The following is an 18,239-nucleotide window of genomic DNA, read 5'->3' as shown; positions in this document are numbered from 1 at the left end:
ATTACATGAATATATATTTCAGACATATATTTCAGATCAAGGTCTACAATAAGAAGAATCTAAGTAAGGACAAAATTACAAAAAATATAACAAACAGAAACTCTTAAACTCTCCCAAATAAATGATTCCTTTTTTATTATAAAAACACGGAGAATTAAAGAGACAATAATTTGTCTATACCTGTACAGATTTAGGCATGCTGAAGATAGTTCGAAACATCGGTAAGATAAGTGTTTGGTATTCTTCAGGAGTACTTTCGTCGATTATATAAAGCAGAGGCTGGAGAGCGGCTGCTAATACTTCCGGAGATTGGAGCTCTGATTTCAAGGACGGTAGCACGTGCTGATACCACAGTTTCTGGACAGAAACAATAATAATTATTTAAATCGTGTTGGCTTTTTAGCTTGTAAATAAAGTGAACACCGTTTGTGTGTATGCCTTTCCATGCAAAATTCTTTTTAAAATGTTATTGTCACGTATTACAAACTCTACAATTCAGTTACTTGATCGATTCCAGAATGAACGTACTATTACTATAATGCACATTGAAAGTGATCAGTGTTTAGAGTTTGTTTTGTTTGTTAGTTATGGATTTCGCGCAAAGCTACACGAGGGCTATCTGCGCTAGTCGTCCCTAATTTAGCAGTGTAAGACTAGAGGGAAGGTAGCTAGTCATCACTACCCACCGCCAAGTCTTGGGCTACTCTTTTACCAACGAATAGTGGGATTGACTGTTACATTATAACGCTCCAATGGCTGAAAGGATGACCATGTTTGGTGGGACGGGGATTCAAACCCGCGACCCTCAGATTGCGAGTCGAGCGCCCTAACTACCTGGCCATTGTTATAAGTTTGTCACTAAGTTATTAAATCGTTGATGCTTACAAAAAGTAAAAATAGTCACTTCAAAGCTAAGGGTACTACATTTTCTATATGTAGAAACACTGTTGGTGTAAGTAACTTTAGAACACGAGAAAAATTGTTTTGTTCCTGCAAATTATTACAAACTTATTAATCTTTGAAAGCAGGGATCATATAACTTTAAATACCTGTTTTTAACAGTTAAGCAACGCAACTGCATCGTAAAGACTTTGGTAAGCTTGAATCATGTTTCAAAAATATAAGGAGAACTTACTTGTACTCAAACTTCACTGCTTCACGTATTTTATTACTACAGATTTCTATAGCGAATTGTGTTTGAATCATGTTTCAATGAGATAAAGAGAGCTTACTTGTACTACAACTTCACTTCTTCGCGTGTTTTACTACAGATTTCTATAGCGAATTGTGCTTGAATCATGTTTCAATGAGATAAAGAGAGCTTACTTGTACTACAAAGTCACTGCTTCGCGTCTTTTGCTACAGGTTTTTATAGCAAAGTGTACTTGAATCATGTTTCAATGAGATAAAGAGAGCTTACTTGTACTACAAAGTCACTGCTTCGCGTGTTTTACTACATATTTTTATTGCAGTGTGCTTGAATCATGTTTAATGAGATACGAAGAGTTTACTTGTACTACAAAGTCACTGCTTCGCGTGTTTTACTACATATTTTTATTGCAGTGTGCTTGAATCATGTTTAATGAGATACGAAGAGTTTACTTGTACTACAAAGTCACTGCTTCGCGTGTTTTACTACAGATTTTTATAGCGAATTATGCTTCCTGAGCTTAACTTAAGAAAAGAGAGGTTGCAGAAGAACAAATTTTACAGTGACGTCACTTCTTAAACGCCGTATTACACTTTTTCATAGATAAGAAAAAATATTATTTTTCTGCGGATTGCAATACTAAATATATAATTATTTTATGAGAAAGCCTAAAAATGTCAGTTTAACAAATATAGTTAATCTAATGTTTTGAGTTTGTGAAGGTTTTCATATTTATTGCCAATTCATATGATTTTAAAACAACTGCCTTTTTGAACTTTTTTGTTTGTTTAGTAAAATTCTGATGTTTAGAACCTGATTATTCTAAGTGCGTTTTTCTAATAATGTAGCATACACCTGAACCATGTTAAGATTTAGTTAAAATAATGTAATTGTTTTATAAAGTTTGTAATTGTAGAGTCTTATAATACTACAATGCATATTTTACTGGAACAGATTTTTTTTTAAATAGTTACATCTTGCACTCCTTGTTTTATGCTAATACATCTGGCTAATCTACAGCTGTTTCCCGATGCGATAGGCTTAAAAACGAAACAATCATTTCATTGCTTTACTTTTCTCTAATTTCTGTTCAGTGTGTCAGTTAGATTTCCCACAATGGGAGAGCGTAGACAGGCCATTGTGTAGCTTTGTACTAAAAAACAAGCAATACTCTCAACATGTTTTTTAGTTTTCTCCTAGTGACTGAATTTTATACTTTACTCCACTGGTTAATAAAGTTGAGCTTTTGCACAAACTATGCACATATTTTATTAACAAAACCACCGACTTTGTTTCATTGAAAAGATACTTTTTGCTGCATTTTCACATGCAATATGCTTCGAAAATTTATAATTTTTGGAATGTTATATCCAATCATTACATCAGTAAGCAGAATTGTGAGGCCCTATTTAAAGAATATGCTTTTTTTTAAATACAATATAATCAGTGTATTATTTCCAAGAAGCAAAACCTGGTGTCCCTGATGGGACAGTGGTAAGTTTAACACTAACATTCAGAGTTCGACTTTCGGCGGTGGACACAACAGATAGCCCGATGTGGCTTTGCTTTCAAAAGCAAACAAAAACAACACCTGGTGGAAAGTAGCTGAATCTTTGTGCAAATATATATAGTAAGTGATTATGATATGTCGAGGCAGAAGATGAACGAAATCGATGAAAGAGAGATTTTTATATTGCAAATTGTTGTGACATCTTTCATACTGCTATCTTATACGAAACTCAATCATGCATCAATAAAAAAATGTTACAAAGTATTGGATTTTTGATTAAATAAATTATATATTGAAATAAAGAACTGAAGTGGTGCATATAAAAGGATAATAAAAATAACTACAAGACAAACACACCCACACTTTTGAATATAAAGATTGTTAAGAACAGGAAAAAGATAGGATCATAATCAATTTACTTTTGGTATGTGGGATAATGTTCCCTTCAGACTATGATAAAAGTGGGATTTGTGTATTGAGTCTTTCATCTGAATCACATCCAGGTACTGCAGGGCGTGGATAGCAGGATCCATGAAAAATTTAATCTGTAAAACATTCAAATTAAAAAATTATAAGTGCATATATTCTAGTGCATTAAATATTAACCAATACAGTTCTAAAACGTCTTTACGTAGAGCGTAGGTTATTGATATTTAAGTCCAAAAATGTATAAACCGAGTTAATATATCGCAGCATTGTGATGGCATAGTTTATAAAATGTCTAATTTATGTGGTACGTATATATAGTATAGTGCACTCTGTCATTACTGTGGTTTGTGCAAATATGGCACCTACACCAGTTGGTCACTTTATTAGGACTCATATTGGATGTAAGTTAGGTACGTCAAATAATGTGTCGGGTGATCACTACATCATTATAAGTGACTGGAACAAGAACATGTGCAGCCAATAAAACAGATATGGGGAAAGGCAAAGATATTGCTGGGTTCAAAAGAGGCACGATATAGTTGGTGCATATGTAGAAGGTGCTACAATGGCCAAGACAGTTTCGTTGGTAGGCTCCAAGACATCATCCATTCGAGTTTCCCAGCAACATCAAAATGTGAATAAAATGTATGGTGCGAGGATAAGTTCTGGCCAAACACGTAATAACAGAAAGAGGAGAAAAGTGGTTATATGAAATGTCAGAGACATCCAATGTAAGGCAATTCAAACCCATCTTTAGCCATATTTTGCGAAAAATGTTGATTATGAAAGTAGGAGACCATTGCAAAAATCCCTAATCTCAGATACCAACAATATGAAACGCCTAGGATAGTGTAAAGAGCGTAGAGATTGAACTAATGAGGACTGAAGGAAAGTGATGTGGTCCGACAAGTCACATGTCATCCTTTTTCGCACAAGTTGGAAAAGACAATCTGGAGAAAGCCACTTGACCTTTCTTGTGCAGTCAAAACTGTCCAGGCCTCTGGTAGTGGAGTCATGTTTTGGGCATGCATTCCTGGAATCCTCGATCCACTTAGAAGGCAGAACGAAAGCTACCGCTTACCTAAGCATAATTTCTGATCAAGTGCGTCCAATGATGCTTCATGAGTACCTTGATAGGGGACAGCTACTTCATCTAAGATGACCATACTCACATCTACCTTTTCCAAATTGTGCTTATATGGCTACCATAATTCTTGAATCTCAATATAACTGTGCTTCTGTGTAATGAAGTTAAAATATGCATTTCCCATCACAAGCCTCTACATATCTCATGAATAGCATGCAATATTAGTAACTGTAAGTAAAAAAAATATCTCAGGACACATTCCATCACCTCGTGGATTCAATGGCCACATCACATCATGGCTATTAATTGGTCAAAAGATAGCCTAACCCATTAGTAGGTATAGGTCCTAATAGATTGGTCAGACTGTGTATATGGAGCAAGTTTTTGTTTTCAATAATGTATATGTAGTATTTCTTTATAATACTACATTACATTTTTCATCTTGCAGTAAACAGATTAAACGAAAATTTTATCTAAGAATGTTATTAATCGTCATATTATGAGATCAGTTTTGGTTACTTGAAGGTATACTGTAAATCAAATTGTCAATATTTTATTTTATAACGTGGTAATAGTTTAAGGCATACATAAGCTTGTACTTCTACCACAAGTTATCTTCACGTAATAAAAACAAAATAAAACGATAACAATTTTATTTCATAACGTGACAATAGTTTAAGGCATACATAAGCTTTTACTTCTACCACAAGTTATCTTCACGTAATAAAAACAAAATAAAACGATAACAATTTTAAGAATTACTTTTCTCACGTACTGGTAAAGGAAGGACTAGATATTTTTGGATCAAACGTGGCTTTTAGTGAGCTATTAGTGGAAATTCAAGTATCCCGAGTTGTTAGTAAGTTTATTTTTTTTGTCTGCATGTTTCTACATTATCCTAAATATCATTTTATACTTTTGTTTTGCTTTACTTAGTCCATGTAATTAATTTTAGGCACATATATGATAGGCTTAGTGTGTTATATTTATCTTACAGCAGTTAGATTACTACAATAACTTTACAGCTATTATTTATACTTAAACGAGGCGTAGTTACAAATACACTATGCACTGTGTTCAAAACTATTGGAAACATTGTATCAAATTTTTGTCGGTAAAAGACAAATTGAACATTGCTGGCTCAGATGTGGATTTTAGTAGCCTATTAATAGGCTCTCTAGTCGTTCGCTTTCAGAAAAAGCCTAAACATTTGCAGAAGAAAAAAGGAGGTGCGATAGACTAAAGGAAATGACTTAGAAAAGAGAGCAACAAAAGTTTTGCAGGATGAAAAATTCGGTACTAAACTCATTTAAGGTTATAGTAGCTTCAGAACAGTTGCTTCCTGAGAGATTTCTTTATAAATAACTCCCACTTTGTGAACATTTATTGTAAAGCTTTTGACAGGCACTGTAGAAACAAGAAAAAACAGGATAGTGAACTCCTATCTTTATGCAGTCTACGTTAGTTCATCCGCCCCTTGTTGAGCAGAGATTCAAGTGTTTGATCAACAGCTAGGTTTAACAGATCAAGAAAATCCTTTCACTTCGTCAAAGCAAATTGAAGTGAACATTCTACCAAACACATGATTAATCTTCACCATCTTTCAACTTTTTAAAAAAGACAACACGCATTTAATATTACGACTATTATTCAAACTTTGCACGGGTTGCTAAAGTAGCAAGATTTGATAAGCATTAGTTATGTATTTACTTCAAATTTACTGTAATTATAACTATGAGATACGGTAGACAAGTATTTCCGAAATTTGTCGAAGATCTTTCACATCGATAACAGAATGGAAAATTTGAGTCCAATTCACTACGATACTGCTTTAGCCCTTCAACCCTATCACAAAGATATAGGTCAAAACAACTAATTAATATTCTTTTACGAATAAGACAAATTCTGCTCAAAAATGTCTCAAGTAAAATAAATAACAGAAACCATACTATTAATCAGAAAAAAATGGAACAGTTGTGTCCTCAAACCTTGTGATGATAATGCGTGAAGCAAACAATTAGTTTTTATGTGTCTTTTAAGTTATATTCCATCCTCTTTTTAATATTATTTTTCATTATCAGTATTGGTTATGTTTAATATATGTAATATATTTATTTTTATCACATTTTATCTATTTCATAAATATTCTTGTTATGAGGATTATTTTGCGTTGTTAGTTTAGTGTATACATTTAGGACTAACCCAAGTCTCCTAAGCTGTCCGAATTAGTTGAATTACTGTTTAAAATATCAATAATTGGTGAATCAATACATTACAATCATTTAACGTTTTGCTTTATGACCATGTACACTCCTAGTTAGTCCGCTATATTAAATTAGTTACATTAATTACTGGATTAATTTTCAGTTTTGATCAATGTAGGTAGCTGGCTTTGACCAGAAGTTATTGATAATTATTACTTTGCTCCATCGTTATTTTGATGCGTGATATAAAAAAAACAAAAAAAAGTTCATCAGTTAAGTTTGGCATTTTTTTAATTTCGCGCAAAGTTAAACGAGGGCTATCTGTGCTAGCCGTCCCTAATTTAGCAGTATAAGACTAGAGGGAAGGCAGCTAGTCATCACCACTCACCGCTAACTCTTGGGCTACTCTTTTATAAACGAATAGTGGGATTGACCGTAACATTATAATGCCCTTACGGCTGAAAGGGCGAGCATGTTTGGTGTGACGGGGATTCGAACCCGTGACCCTCAGATTGCGAGTCGAGCGCCCTAACCACCTGTCCATGCCGGGCAGCCATCACATAAACAACTGTTAACACGAGTTAGCACATCGAATATATATAAATTAAAGTTTCAATCACATCAATATAGATAAATTAAATAGAAATAATCATATGAGCTTATTTCCCTCGTTTTAATATCTTGAAAGTATTTATGACAAATGTTTTGCTGCCTTTCTAAAGTCTATCACAGAACATCGTAATATCTTGAAAGCTTTCCATTTATTAAGGAAAAAACATTTTTATCATTACTTTTTATGCATGGGGACATTATATTAGACAAATAAGGTGACCTAACAGTTTAACCCTTTCCACTGGCTCAGCGGTAAGTCTGAGGGGGTTATGCCCCTAAAAATCGGGTTTCGATACCTGCAGCGGGTAGAGCACAGATAGCTCAGTGTGTAGTTTTGGCCTTAATAAAAAACAAACAAAAATTACATGTGAGCAATGACACCGTCTGTATTGATTAAATAGGGTTAACGATTATGTATTGGTTTAGAATTTCCAAAAATGAATTTGCATCTCTTTTTTTTTAGTCCTTTTCATGAAACAGCCCTCACACTTTGTGAAAAAAAACAACAACTAGAAAAAGAACCTTTAAGATAGTAAGTTATTGCACTAAAACATTCAGACTGTTAGCACATACCTTTTAATATATCAAAATGTTTCAGATAAAAAAGTCAACAACATGGAATCAGTAGAAAACATCCATAAGTAAGTAAGCTGTTATATATACCTGGTATCAGTTTTCAAACAATGTTAGTTTGGTGTTTTACTTTTTGTGCTTTTGATATTTAACTCTGATAGAAATATTCCTTTTATAAATTATCTCATCATATTTACTATGTTATCTATCATGGAATTCTCAGTTCTACCTGTATTTATGTTACCATGTTAGCGATGTTTCACAAATCGACTTGAAACTTTGTATGTTCTTGATCTACCAAGAATATATAAAAAAGAGTCAAGAGGGTGCCCTAAAAATATTGGATCAAGGGGATTTAGGTTTGACTGAACCGATTTGATGAAGGCTTTTGGTGGTTATTTCCTGCCTGAAGAAGAACTCAGATTTGAACCCAAAACGTTGTCACCAACAAACACAAGGCAGAAGCAATAAAAAATATTCCTCAAATGTTGATCACAACAACTAAAGCTGCCTTCAAAGAATAATATATAAGGAGCCATTCAAAACAATAATTTAAGTTTTAATGCTGGTCATTTTAAAATTGGGGAATTCATGTGGGTGTCAGAGAGATTTTGGGGTCTCTACGGACCGAAAATCCAAACTTACAAATGAATTTTGCTTATACATGTAAGGGATTGTTGAGAACAAGAATATATTTAAGATATTGGAGTTTTTAGACATGGAAATGAAGTTTTTTTTTGGAAGGTTGTGTGTGTGTCTCTCAGGGTTGCCTGCATGGATTTATTTAAAAACTGATAAGAACATGTAAATTGTCCTTCAAAGCATAGTAATACGAAAATGTTTTGTTTGCGTAGTTTGCTGTTTTTGTCCATAAATGTTTACAAGTAATCTACTGGTTAAGAAGTAGACGTATTTCATACATATATATAATAAAAATACTTTTTAAACACGTTCATATAAGATATACAATTATTTTATTTCTGCCATCTAGTTGAGTTTTTAATCTGTTACTAAATATAAATTTTCAAGCCTCAAAACAACAATAACAAATACACTAGATCACGAAAGATGTATGTCTAAGAATATAACAGACACAAAGAAAGAATATGCTAAACCTAAAACTACTTCTATTAACAAACTCCTTACAACTGCCCCTTGACCTTTATTTAGTATTTTTTAAACTAAAAGCATAGAACAGTCTATTCATTAAGCTGATGGTACACAAAAGATAATGCTGTGCAACTCAAGAAATTCAAAAATAGAATTTCAATGAGAATGACTATTGTAATTATCGAGAACGTCCTTGGACAATACATGATGCAAACCAACGACCAATCGATTAAAGGAACAAAGGAATAGGGACAATGTTGAATTACGTGAAAAAAAAAAAACGTTTGAAGGCTGCACAAGTAACTTTTAAAAGAAATGGTATTAGTTGCTCTTGCATAGGGTCTTACTTTATAAAACAGATCTTATACTGCAAACATTTATATATTAAAGCACAAAGGTATTTATCTTACTTGCCACGAAATATTCTATAGAATCAGTTATATATTAGTGCATATTACGATAGTATAATTGAATAGAATAAGTTATAATATTCTATGAAGTTTCCTATTGCTACATATTTTTCAAGGACTGTATTTACCGAAATATAACCATTGCTAAATGTAGACATTGGCGCTTATACAAATGAAGTATTTGAGTTTATTGTAGTAATATATAAGCTTACTTATTACTTACAATGCAAATATATAAAATAAGTTACAAGATTATATGTTATGACGTATTCCCAGAGTTATGTGATTTAATAAGTTACAAGATTATCTGTTATGACGTACTCCCAGGGTTATGTGAGTTAATAAGTTACAAGATTATCTGTTATGACGTACTCCCAGGGTTATGTGATTTAATAAGTTACAAGATTATCTGTTATGACGTACTCCCAGGGTTATGTGATTTAATAAGTTACAAGATTATCTGTTATGACGTACTCCCAGGGTTATGTGATTTAATAAGTTACAAGATTATCTGTTATGACGTACTCCCAGGGTTATGTGAAGAAAGAAAAGGAAGAATTGCTAATTTACAGTTCATTATATTATCCATGGTTATACGGGTGTACAGTGATTCACAAATCCTATCGCTACCAAATATTTTACAGAAGAAATATGATTAGAGAAATAATCGACGTACAAAAAAAAATAGCACGTCACTATGTATAATATATTGCGAAAAAGAAAAGCGTTATTTAAAGTGGCAAAGTCTGACAGTTTTATTGTAAAAAGATGGAAACACGGGTTCTAGTCTGATAGAAACGAGAAGCTTTCAGTCTAAGGAAATTCAATACATACTGTCACATCGTTTAAGGCTTCAAAACAGAGTGAAATGATGTATTAACTTATTAAATCTCACAAACCAGGTAAAATGAAGTAATTATAATCATTATATCGCTTTTTTTGAAACGGTACAATTTTAGATAAAATATTAGGCTGTAGTTTAATTATTCATTGAGTTTATTTCTAGCTCTGATCTATGGAAGTACCTTGAAGAGGTTTCCCTGTGGCTCAGCAGTAAGTCCGGTGAGTCTGAGGGCTTATAACACTAAAAATCGGGTTTCGATACCCCTGGTGAGTAGAGCACAGGCAGCCTATTGTGTAGCTTAGTGTTAACAACAAAACAAACAAACGGACAATGCTTTGATCAAGTTATTAATAACATCATTCGAGAATACCTACCATCGCATTCCTCAAAGCTGCTTATGCAACATTACCTTTTCTTACGTATTAGAAGTAGAGATAAAAAAATACGTACATGTTGCATATTACAAGGTTATCTATTGCCACCTAACCCTTACCCGGTGGCTCAGGGGTAAATCTGAGGGCTTGTGATGCTAAAATCGGGCTTTGATATCCACGGTGAAAATAGCACAGATAGCCCATTGTAGAGCTTTGTGCTTAATAACAAATAAACAAATACACGTATACATTCTTTGAACTTTGTAATAGGTACGATTATCAATATCTTATTCTAAATGTGTTTTATATATATCATAATAACTTGATTTTTGTAATGGTTAAATTTCGAGCTAAGATTTCAGAATTCGTAGTCATGTGCGATTTAGGATTGAATTTTTCTTCGCAAAGCCATAAAATTACCCAATTCCGTTAATAAATTATTGAAAAGTGTCACAGTAAACGATTTTCTAAAATATTTCTTCCTTAATATAACCTATGAGAACATATATAGCAATTTTTAGACCCTTAAATTCATGTATTTCTCTGAAATACTAGCATCTAGGCTCATCTAACATTTGATTTCACCATATAAACCTTATTACACTACAACACAGCCATTATATCAAATTATATTTAATTATCGTGATATTTCATGGCCTATGCAGAAAGAACGAAACAAGCCTCAAGTTGGTTAGACATGATTTAAAAGACTTTATATTATCAGTGGTTTGTTTGTTTGTTTTGTTTGTTAATTATGCACAAAGCTACACAAGGGCTATCTGTGCTCTGCCCACCACGGGTATCGAAACCCGGTTTCTAGCGTTCTAAGTCCGCAGGCATTCCGCTGTGCCACTGGGGGGGCATTTTCAGTGGTAGGAAGAGTTGTAAATATCCATTAACAAGATGTAACGTACGTTACAATTTGTTACCACGTAGGACTAGAAGAACAGAAAAATATTCTTCTCAACAGTGGGATTCCTTCCGTAGAAAACTGGACGGAAAATGTCTTTACAAGATAATATGATAACATTTTGGACCATAGATATAATTATTTCATAGCGCACGGTGAGAAGATTTAAGTTTTTTGAAAGAAAAATTCATAATTTGATATATCCTTGTATTTATCAATAAGGTATTATTATCGTTATTTATCATTGGACTAAAGATAGCGGCATTATTTTGCAGAGTAAACTCTTCTCTTTAAACACTTAACGTCAAAAGTTCTCTGTTGTAGTAAAAGAAATAGAAATAATAAATAGGTTTGAAATGTATTCTTGATATTTAAATTCTGGTGAAAAATAACACAGAAAAAAAAATGACGATACCTATAAAACTTTATTCCGGAGGTTATTTAAAAATGATTACAAAATAAATCTTATTTAATCAGTATAAACTTACATAAAAAAATATACAACGTTCAGTTTGTTTCATTGAAATTTCATGTAATCTCGAGTCCAACAATTAGATGCTAAATTATAAAAACACTGGGGAAAACTGCCACACGTAAGTAACATTTTTATGCTTGTGTTGTTCTACTTTTAAGTATGTATAGAAAGCGAGAAAGGGAAAGAAGGAGGCATTTGAATTACTTAAACTGCTGCATTGCGTACATTCATTTAGTAACAGCTTACTATAAGCTCATCCTTTCATTTGTAAGTTATTTCGAGCCCAATGTATTATCTTGGTTTTCAGATACGCTGGATAAAATTAGACGCTCGTTGCCATAGTTACAGAACTCGTTATCTTGTACCTTTCAAAACCGACGAAATCAGCTTTGTAGATATCAAATGACTTTCACGATCACTTAAAATGCTTTCAAAGTAAATCTTATTTCCAACAGGTCACGTTTCTCCTACATAACATGCTCTTTCAAGATGTGTAGTACTCACCATGGAAAAATTCTGTGCATTAGGACGTCTCCTGGGGTCTACATTCAGGAGACTCTGAAGAGGCACTTGTAGGAGATCAGGTATTCTATTTAAGAATCCATGAATGTTTTGTTCTAGCTAAGAGGAGAAGGAAGATATATTTTGTTGATGTGGACATACATAATAGTAATCTGAAAATATAAACAATGTTATAACATAATGAAACATAGTTTCTATAGTATCATTCAAAAACGTATGCAACATGGTGGTATAAAAAAAACGTGTTGAGATCCCACATCCAAGTCACGTGACCTCTGTAAAAATATTTTTACACACGTGTTTTGAGTTGTTAATATCGTTGTAGAGATTGATGTTTTTTAGGAAAACAAAACGAAAAACAAAGAACAAAACAAATCTGATAAAAAGTTGTAATAAGAAACAATGTTACTATGGTAACTATTCAACACTCGCGTACAGAGTAACCAAAAAATGCACTTGCCCGCTAGTTTCCGTTTTTTTTCTTCAGACTGATTCTTGAATTTCTTACTCTATTATTGATCTCTATTAACGGAGCATGACTGCGGATAAATAGCAATGCCAACATAGGGTGTGAAATGCTATCGCGTAGTATAATACCAAAGTCATAAACGTCCCTATAGCTAGATAACTTGAGATCATCAAAGGTACAACCGACTTATTATTCTGTAAGTTATTCTTAGGGCAGCACAGCATTCCTTTCAACTCTTTCTCATGTTAGGACTTTTTAAAAAAAAAAAACAAACAACAATGAAGATGCGGTAAATATATTTGGAATATCGATATCACGCCAACATTTACAAATATACTCGATAACTTTCAGCGAGATTCTACATCAGTTTCAACAACAGCCCTCACCCGACGAAACGGTTAGTAATAAGCTGCCCCCCCCCCCCCCAGTTGCACAGCGGTATGTCTTCGGACTTACAACGCTAGAAACCGGGTTTCGATACACGTGGTGGGCAGAACACAGATAGCCCATTGTGTAGCTTTGTGCTTAATTCCAAACAAACATACAGTAATAAGCTTGACTATTAAAAAAAGATTTGGTATTTTAAACCCGAAGAACACTTCTAAAGCCTATATGTTAAACGCCCAGGTTAAAGTTCCCTATGGTTCAGTTGAAGCCGTTTCTAATTGGGAACTATATTGGCCAAACGAAAGGTAGTCATACTGTGGCACCCACCGCCACGAGGAAATTGTCTAGCTTTGAACTAAGTAACTGGACAGACTTATAACGAACTCACAATTGAAAGTGTAGAGCATGTTCTGTGGAATCACGGCGCGAATCTTGGACCTTCCGATCCAAAATTAGGCATGCTAACCACCAGGCAACTCTGGACTAAGTAAATAGATCGTATGCATTAGTTGGAAAGTGTATTTTGCTGTAGTAACATTATGAAACCGTAATCACTTTAAAGATGCTCCAACATGGTGGACTAAACAGTTTGAATGGAAACTTATAAATTTCAGTATTAAGCTAAAAATACTTATATTTAAACGGAATTCTGGAACTTGGACAACGTACTGACAAACTATGGTAAAAATTTGTATAGGATTCGAATAGTGTGGATGCTGTACACAGATGAACATATTCATATATATATATATATATGAAGGAACCTGAAATGTGGCTTTAGTTATACTCATTCGTGTACAAATCCTTCTGCCTTTAAAACAGTAAGACCAAATGGGGTAATATATAGTTTTCTCAATAATATAGACAAACCCTAAATGTTCAAAGTATTTAAAAAAGAAATAATGTGCGACAGATTAATCTATATTCTAAAAATCACAAAAAAAAGACGGATACGCCGTTTCTTAAAATTACAAAAGTTATAAAGTTTTGGATCGTCTCTGTACATGTATTTGCATAAGTATTACAGTATAAAAACAACCAAAACATAAACGAATGATATATAATATAGATAATACTTTGGACTTGTAAGAATTACATAAAAGACCTTAGCAATTAAATCAAAATACACTGTTAAAGATAAATATATCCTAAAATGAGAAAACACAACTCCGAAATAGAAAAGTGTTTAGCCAACGTAATGCCTTTGTCGAAAAATATGAGAGTTCGTTGCTGGTGACGCTAATAGGTGGCGTTCCAATGTTATTTTTGGTTGCTGCCTTGCGCTGAATTGGCGACATTCTTTCCAATACATTTTTATGCATTCTTATTCTCCGGATAAAATATTAGATGCATTATTGTCCCTTTAAATGTGAACGTATTTTTGAAATTCTATTTAAAATAGGACATAAGTTCCATTTTTGTTAAGTTTAAGTACTCATAACATGAATGGCGAAAAGTATTAGAATCACATCTAATGGAAAGAGTCATACTACACGAAAGTATACTCAGTTACTCATTATATGTTTTATTCATGTGAAGTATATGAATAAGCCATAACTTAATAATATCGAGCAGATAAACACGACTGTTATAAGTTGTCTTTTCATGAATATTTATATAGTAACGTATGTTTTAATATTTTATGACTGTGGTTTCTTATAAAGCATCTCACACTGCTTAAATAATAATGACACTCGTTATATTTTAAGTCAAATTTGTTGTGGCATTGTTTTACAGAAGTGTTTGTCCGTTTGTGCTGATTCTTCTGTAAGTTTTCAATAATACAAACGTATTAAAGAAATAAAGCCAACGTTTAATATTACACAATAAATTGTATTATGTGGACATAATTTTAAAAGTACGTTATAAAGAAGAAGAAATTAACAACGAGTTATTATTAATTAAATACGTAGCAGTAAGCTGTGTGTAAATTTGATCATGTGATTTTTGAGAGAGTATAAGTCTTAACTTGTGCAGAATATTGCACCATTGATGATGAAGCAGTAAGATGCAGATACATGTAGAGTGTATGAGACTATCCTCAGTTTCACAGTATTTTATCTTTATACAGTAAATTATTTAGTAAAACGACATTTTTAGTTTTTTACTGTATGTTAAAGAAATTGAACGCTCTATTTCCATTTACTCGTTAGATACCCTCAGCAGGCTTGTTCAACTAGAAGGGCCCCCCCAGTGGCACAGCGGTATGTCTGCAGACATACAACGCTAGAATCCGGGTTTCGATACCCGTGGTGGGCAGAGCACAGATAGCCCATTGTGTAGCTTTGTGCTTAATTACAAACAAAAAATCAACTAGAAGAAACCTAACAAGAGATACGACTTTATAAATATACAGCCATCTTGGAAAACAAATTCATGGGCCAAATTATTTTTATTTCGTAGCCTTTCTGTTTTGCTGCCCATCTATTTTGTTGTTTTCCCGCCCTATGGGCTTGCCTATAACCGATAACACAGGCTCTGGGTCATGCTGGTTTATAATACACTTGCATTAAAGAAATAAAATCAACGCTTGATAGTACATAAAAATAAATAAAAAGTCGACTGTTCCCAATCTCAAAATCCTTTCCCACTTTTTTCTGTTTTCCCGAAAGTGCGCAGAACAAAAAATATTCCAAAAATATGTAACTGTAAAAATATTTAGATATTTTGAAAATTAGCTCACTGTGGTACATATGCAATGCGCGATATCGATTAACTAAAATATTTCTTTTTTAAGAAAGCGAGCAAAATAAAATTACTTTTATAAAATTATCTTTAGTTTGTATAGAAGTGGCTGAACAAGAAACTTGAGAATAAGGCTGATGGAAAACGACGGTTTCTGGTGCTTAATATAGGACTTGAAAAACCAGAGGCTCTCTTTTCGAGCTTTTGTGGTGCGACACATTAAAAGATTGTAAAGTGAAAAGATCGGTGTCACGACTTCCTGCTACGCTGTCTCGGAAATTGAAGAAATCTCAGCTTTTCATGACAAGACAACTCCAAACAGAGAAGCAGACAAAAAAGCGAAAGGATATGCGTATTTGATCATTTGTTTGCTTTGCTTTTGAATTTCGCGCAAAGCTACACGAGGGCTATCTGCGCCAGCCGTCCCTAATTTAGCAGTGTAAGACTAGAGGGAAGGCAATTAGTCATCACCACCCACCGCCAACTCTTGGACTACTCTTTTACCAACGAATAGTGGGATTGACCGTCACATTATAACGCCCCCACGGCTGAAAGGTCGAGCATGTTTGGTGGGAAGGGGATTCGAACCCGCGACCCTCAGATTGCGAGTCGAGCGCCTTATCCACCTGGCCATGCCGGGCCTTGATCATTTGTGTAATTACGAGAAGCAGACAAAAAAGCAAAAGGATATGCGCATTTGATTTGGATGATTCAGCTAAATTATCAAAAATCTCCATATATTTAGTTTTCTCAAAGACGACAAAGCAATGAAATTAATAGCATGTTACTGCGCGCGAGGACTTGTACAAAGACATTGTGTTCAGTATTAGGTCACGCACGATTAAAGTTTTGTTTTTGTTAAAAGATTTTCAGAAAACCAACTTTTCACTGTTGTCAAACGGAATATGGTAGTGGAAAAAACTTTTCAATACTTTTATGTCGTCATTAAGAGTCAGTAAATCATCTGGAGGTATTTGAACAGTTGAAAGGATTAGAATCTCCACTAAAATGAACCAAACAATCGATACAGAAAATCGGTTTGCTATAGAAAAAAAAAAGAACGGTTGATAAAATTAACTTAAATAACATTTAAATTCCTACAACGTTTCAGGCCTAGACCCTTCATTAAAGCCATTTTGTTCTCATTGCAAACTTAATGAAAAAGGGCCATTGCTTAAAATATTGTTTTTAAATTCGTCAATAAAGTTATTTTAATTTGGCGAGTGTTTAATTTTGTTTATTCTTTTTCCTTCATCAGGGAGATATAAAACAGTCAGAAAAAAATATACATATATAATTTTCCAATTAAACTAAAAGGGGAAAAGGTGCCAAGAATGTAAGTTAGGCGTCCTTCTTCATTGTTACGTGAGAAAAGATTAATAGCAGCAGACCTTAATCAGATACAGTTTAAGGTGTGAAAAGAGCTTATGACTTGCCACTGAATATTCATAATCTAAGTTCATCTGTTTTATCATTCATAATCTGTCATTTGTGCCACGGACATGTGTTATCGTGGACAACTTTCATATTCTACAGATTAAAGCAAACATTATAATTATTTTTCATAAAAAAAACAGAAACTTGTGTTTTCTTCGTTTACAATATAAACTGGTTTTTACTAATCTCAATAACAATAAATACCTTTTCAGATTTTCAATACGTCTACCTTGTAAGAGATTAAGCTGTTTAATACGTGAACACATGGATAACCGCAAAGTGATTAGTGGACCCAAAGGCAACTTTAGCATCAGACAGTCTTTCACGAGTTCATCTGAATCTGTCATCTATTTCATCACTTGTGCCCTATGCAACCTATTATTCATTGTCGAGACAGGTCGCAAAGTCAGTGTAAGATTCCCCTAAACATAGGGGACACATTATTAACCTGTGCACGACATTTGAGCGACAAACCACACGATCTTTCACACTTCAACGTAAATGTTTCAAGGTCTTCTCCCCAGTAACTGCACCTCACAAGCACGCGAAGAACAACGCTATATCAAAATTATTTGCACCCTTTCTCATGAGGGTTTCAAAATAAAAAATAATTCTTTATATATTTTTTCTGACTTTTTTTTTTAAATCTTCCTCATTAGTTTTACGAATTGTTAAACTTGGTCTGGTGGGTTTGATTTGTGCTGAACCTGGCATGGCCTGGTAATTAGGGTGCTCGACTCGCAATCTGTGGGTTCGTCTACGAACATTCTCACCCTTTCATTTGTGTGTACGTGTGTGGATGGGTTATAATGTGGAAGTCAATCCTACTTTTCTTGGGTAAAAGAGTAGCCCAAAAGTTGCCACTAAATTAGGGAAGGCTAGCTTATGCAATCCTGTGTAGCTTTGCTCGAAGTTCAAGAAATGAACAATGCCTTGTGCGTATGCGGTTGTTGTTCTTAGACTACGTATAGATACTTTTAATTTGTATATTTTTGTGTATATACTTTTAATTTGTATATTTTTGTAGCCAGGTGGTTAGGGCACTCGACTC

The 18,239-nt window shown here is 33.6% G+C and overlaps 1 protein-coding gene across 1 annotated transcript in view; it reads right to left on the bottom strand.

Moving 5' to 3' along the window:
• Positions 1-18,239, bottom strand: part of LOC106461496 (SCY1-like protein 2) — a 177,154-nt gene that overhangs the window by 17,135 nt on the left and 141,780 nt on the right. The window contains exons 7-9 of the mRNA XM_022388724.1: positions 12,193-12,309; positions 3,080-3,205; positions 181-357 (exon numbers count right to left, since the gene is read on the bottom strand). Coding sequence (XP_022244432.1) covers positions 181-357; positions 3,080-3,205; positions 12,193-12,309 — 420 coding nt within the window. The remainder of the gene's footprint in view (positions 1-180; positions 358-3,079; positions 3,206-12,192; positions 12,310-18,239) is intronic.

This window comes from Limulus polyphemus, unplaced genomic scaffold (assembly GCF_000517525.1).
Source record: "Limulus polyphemus unplaced genomic scaffold, Limulus_polyphemus-2.1.2 Scaffold39, whole genome shotgun sequence".
Classification (NCBI taxonomy): Eukaryota; Metazoa; Arthropoda; class Merostomata; order Xiphosura; family Limulidae; genus Limulus; species Limulus polyphemus.
This window is presented reverse-complemented; position numbering and strand designations above follow the sequence as displayed.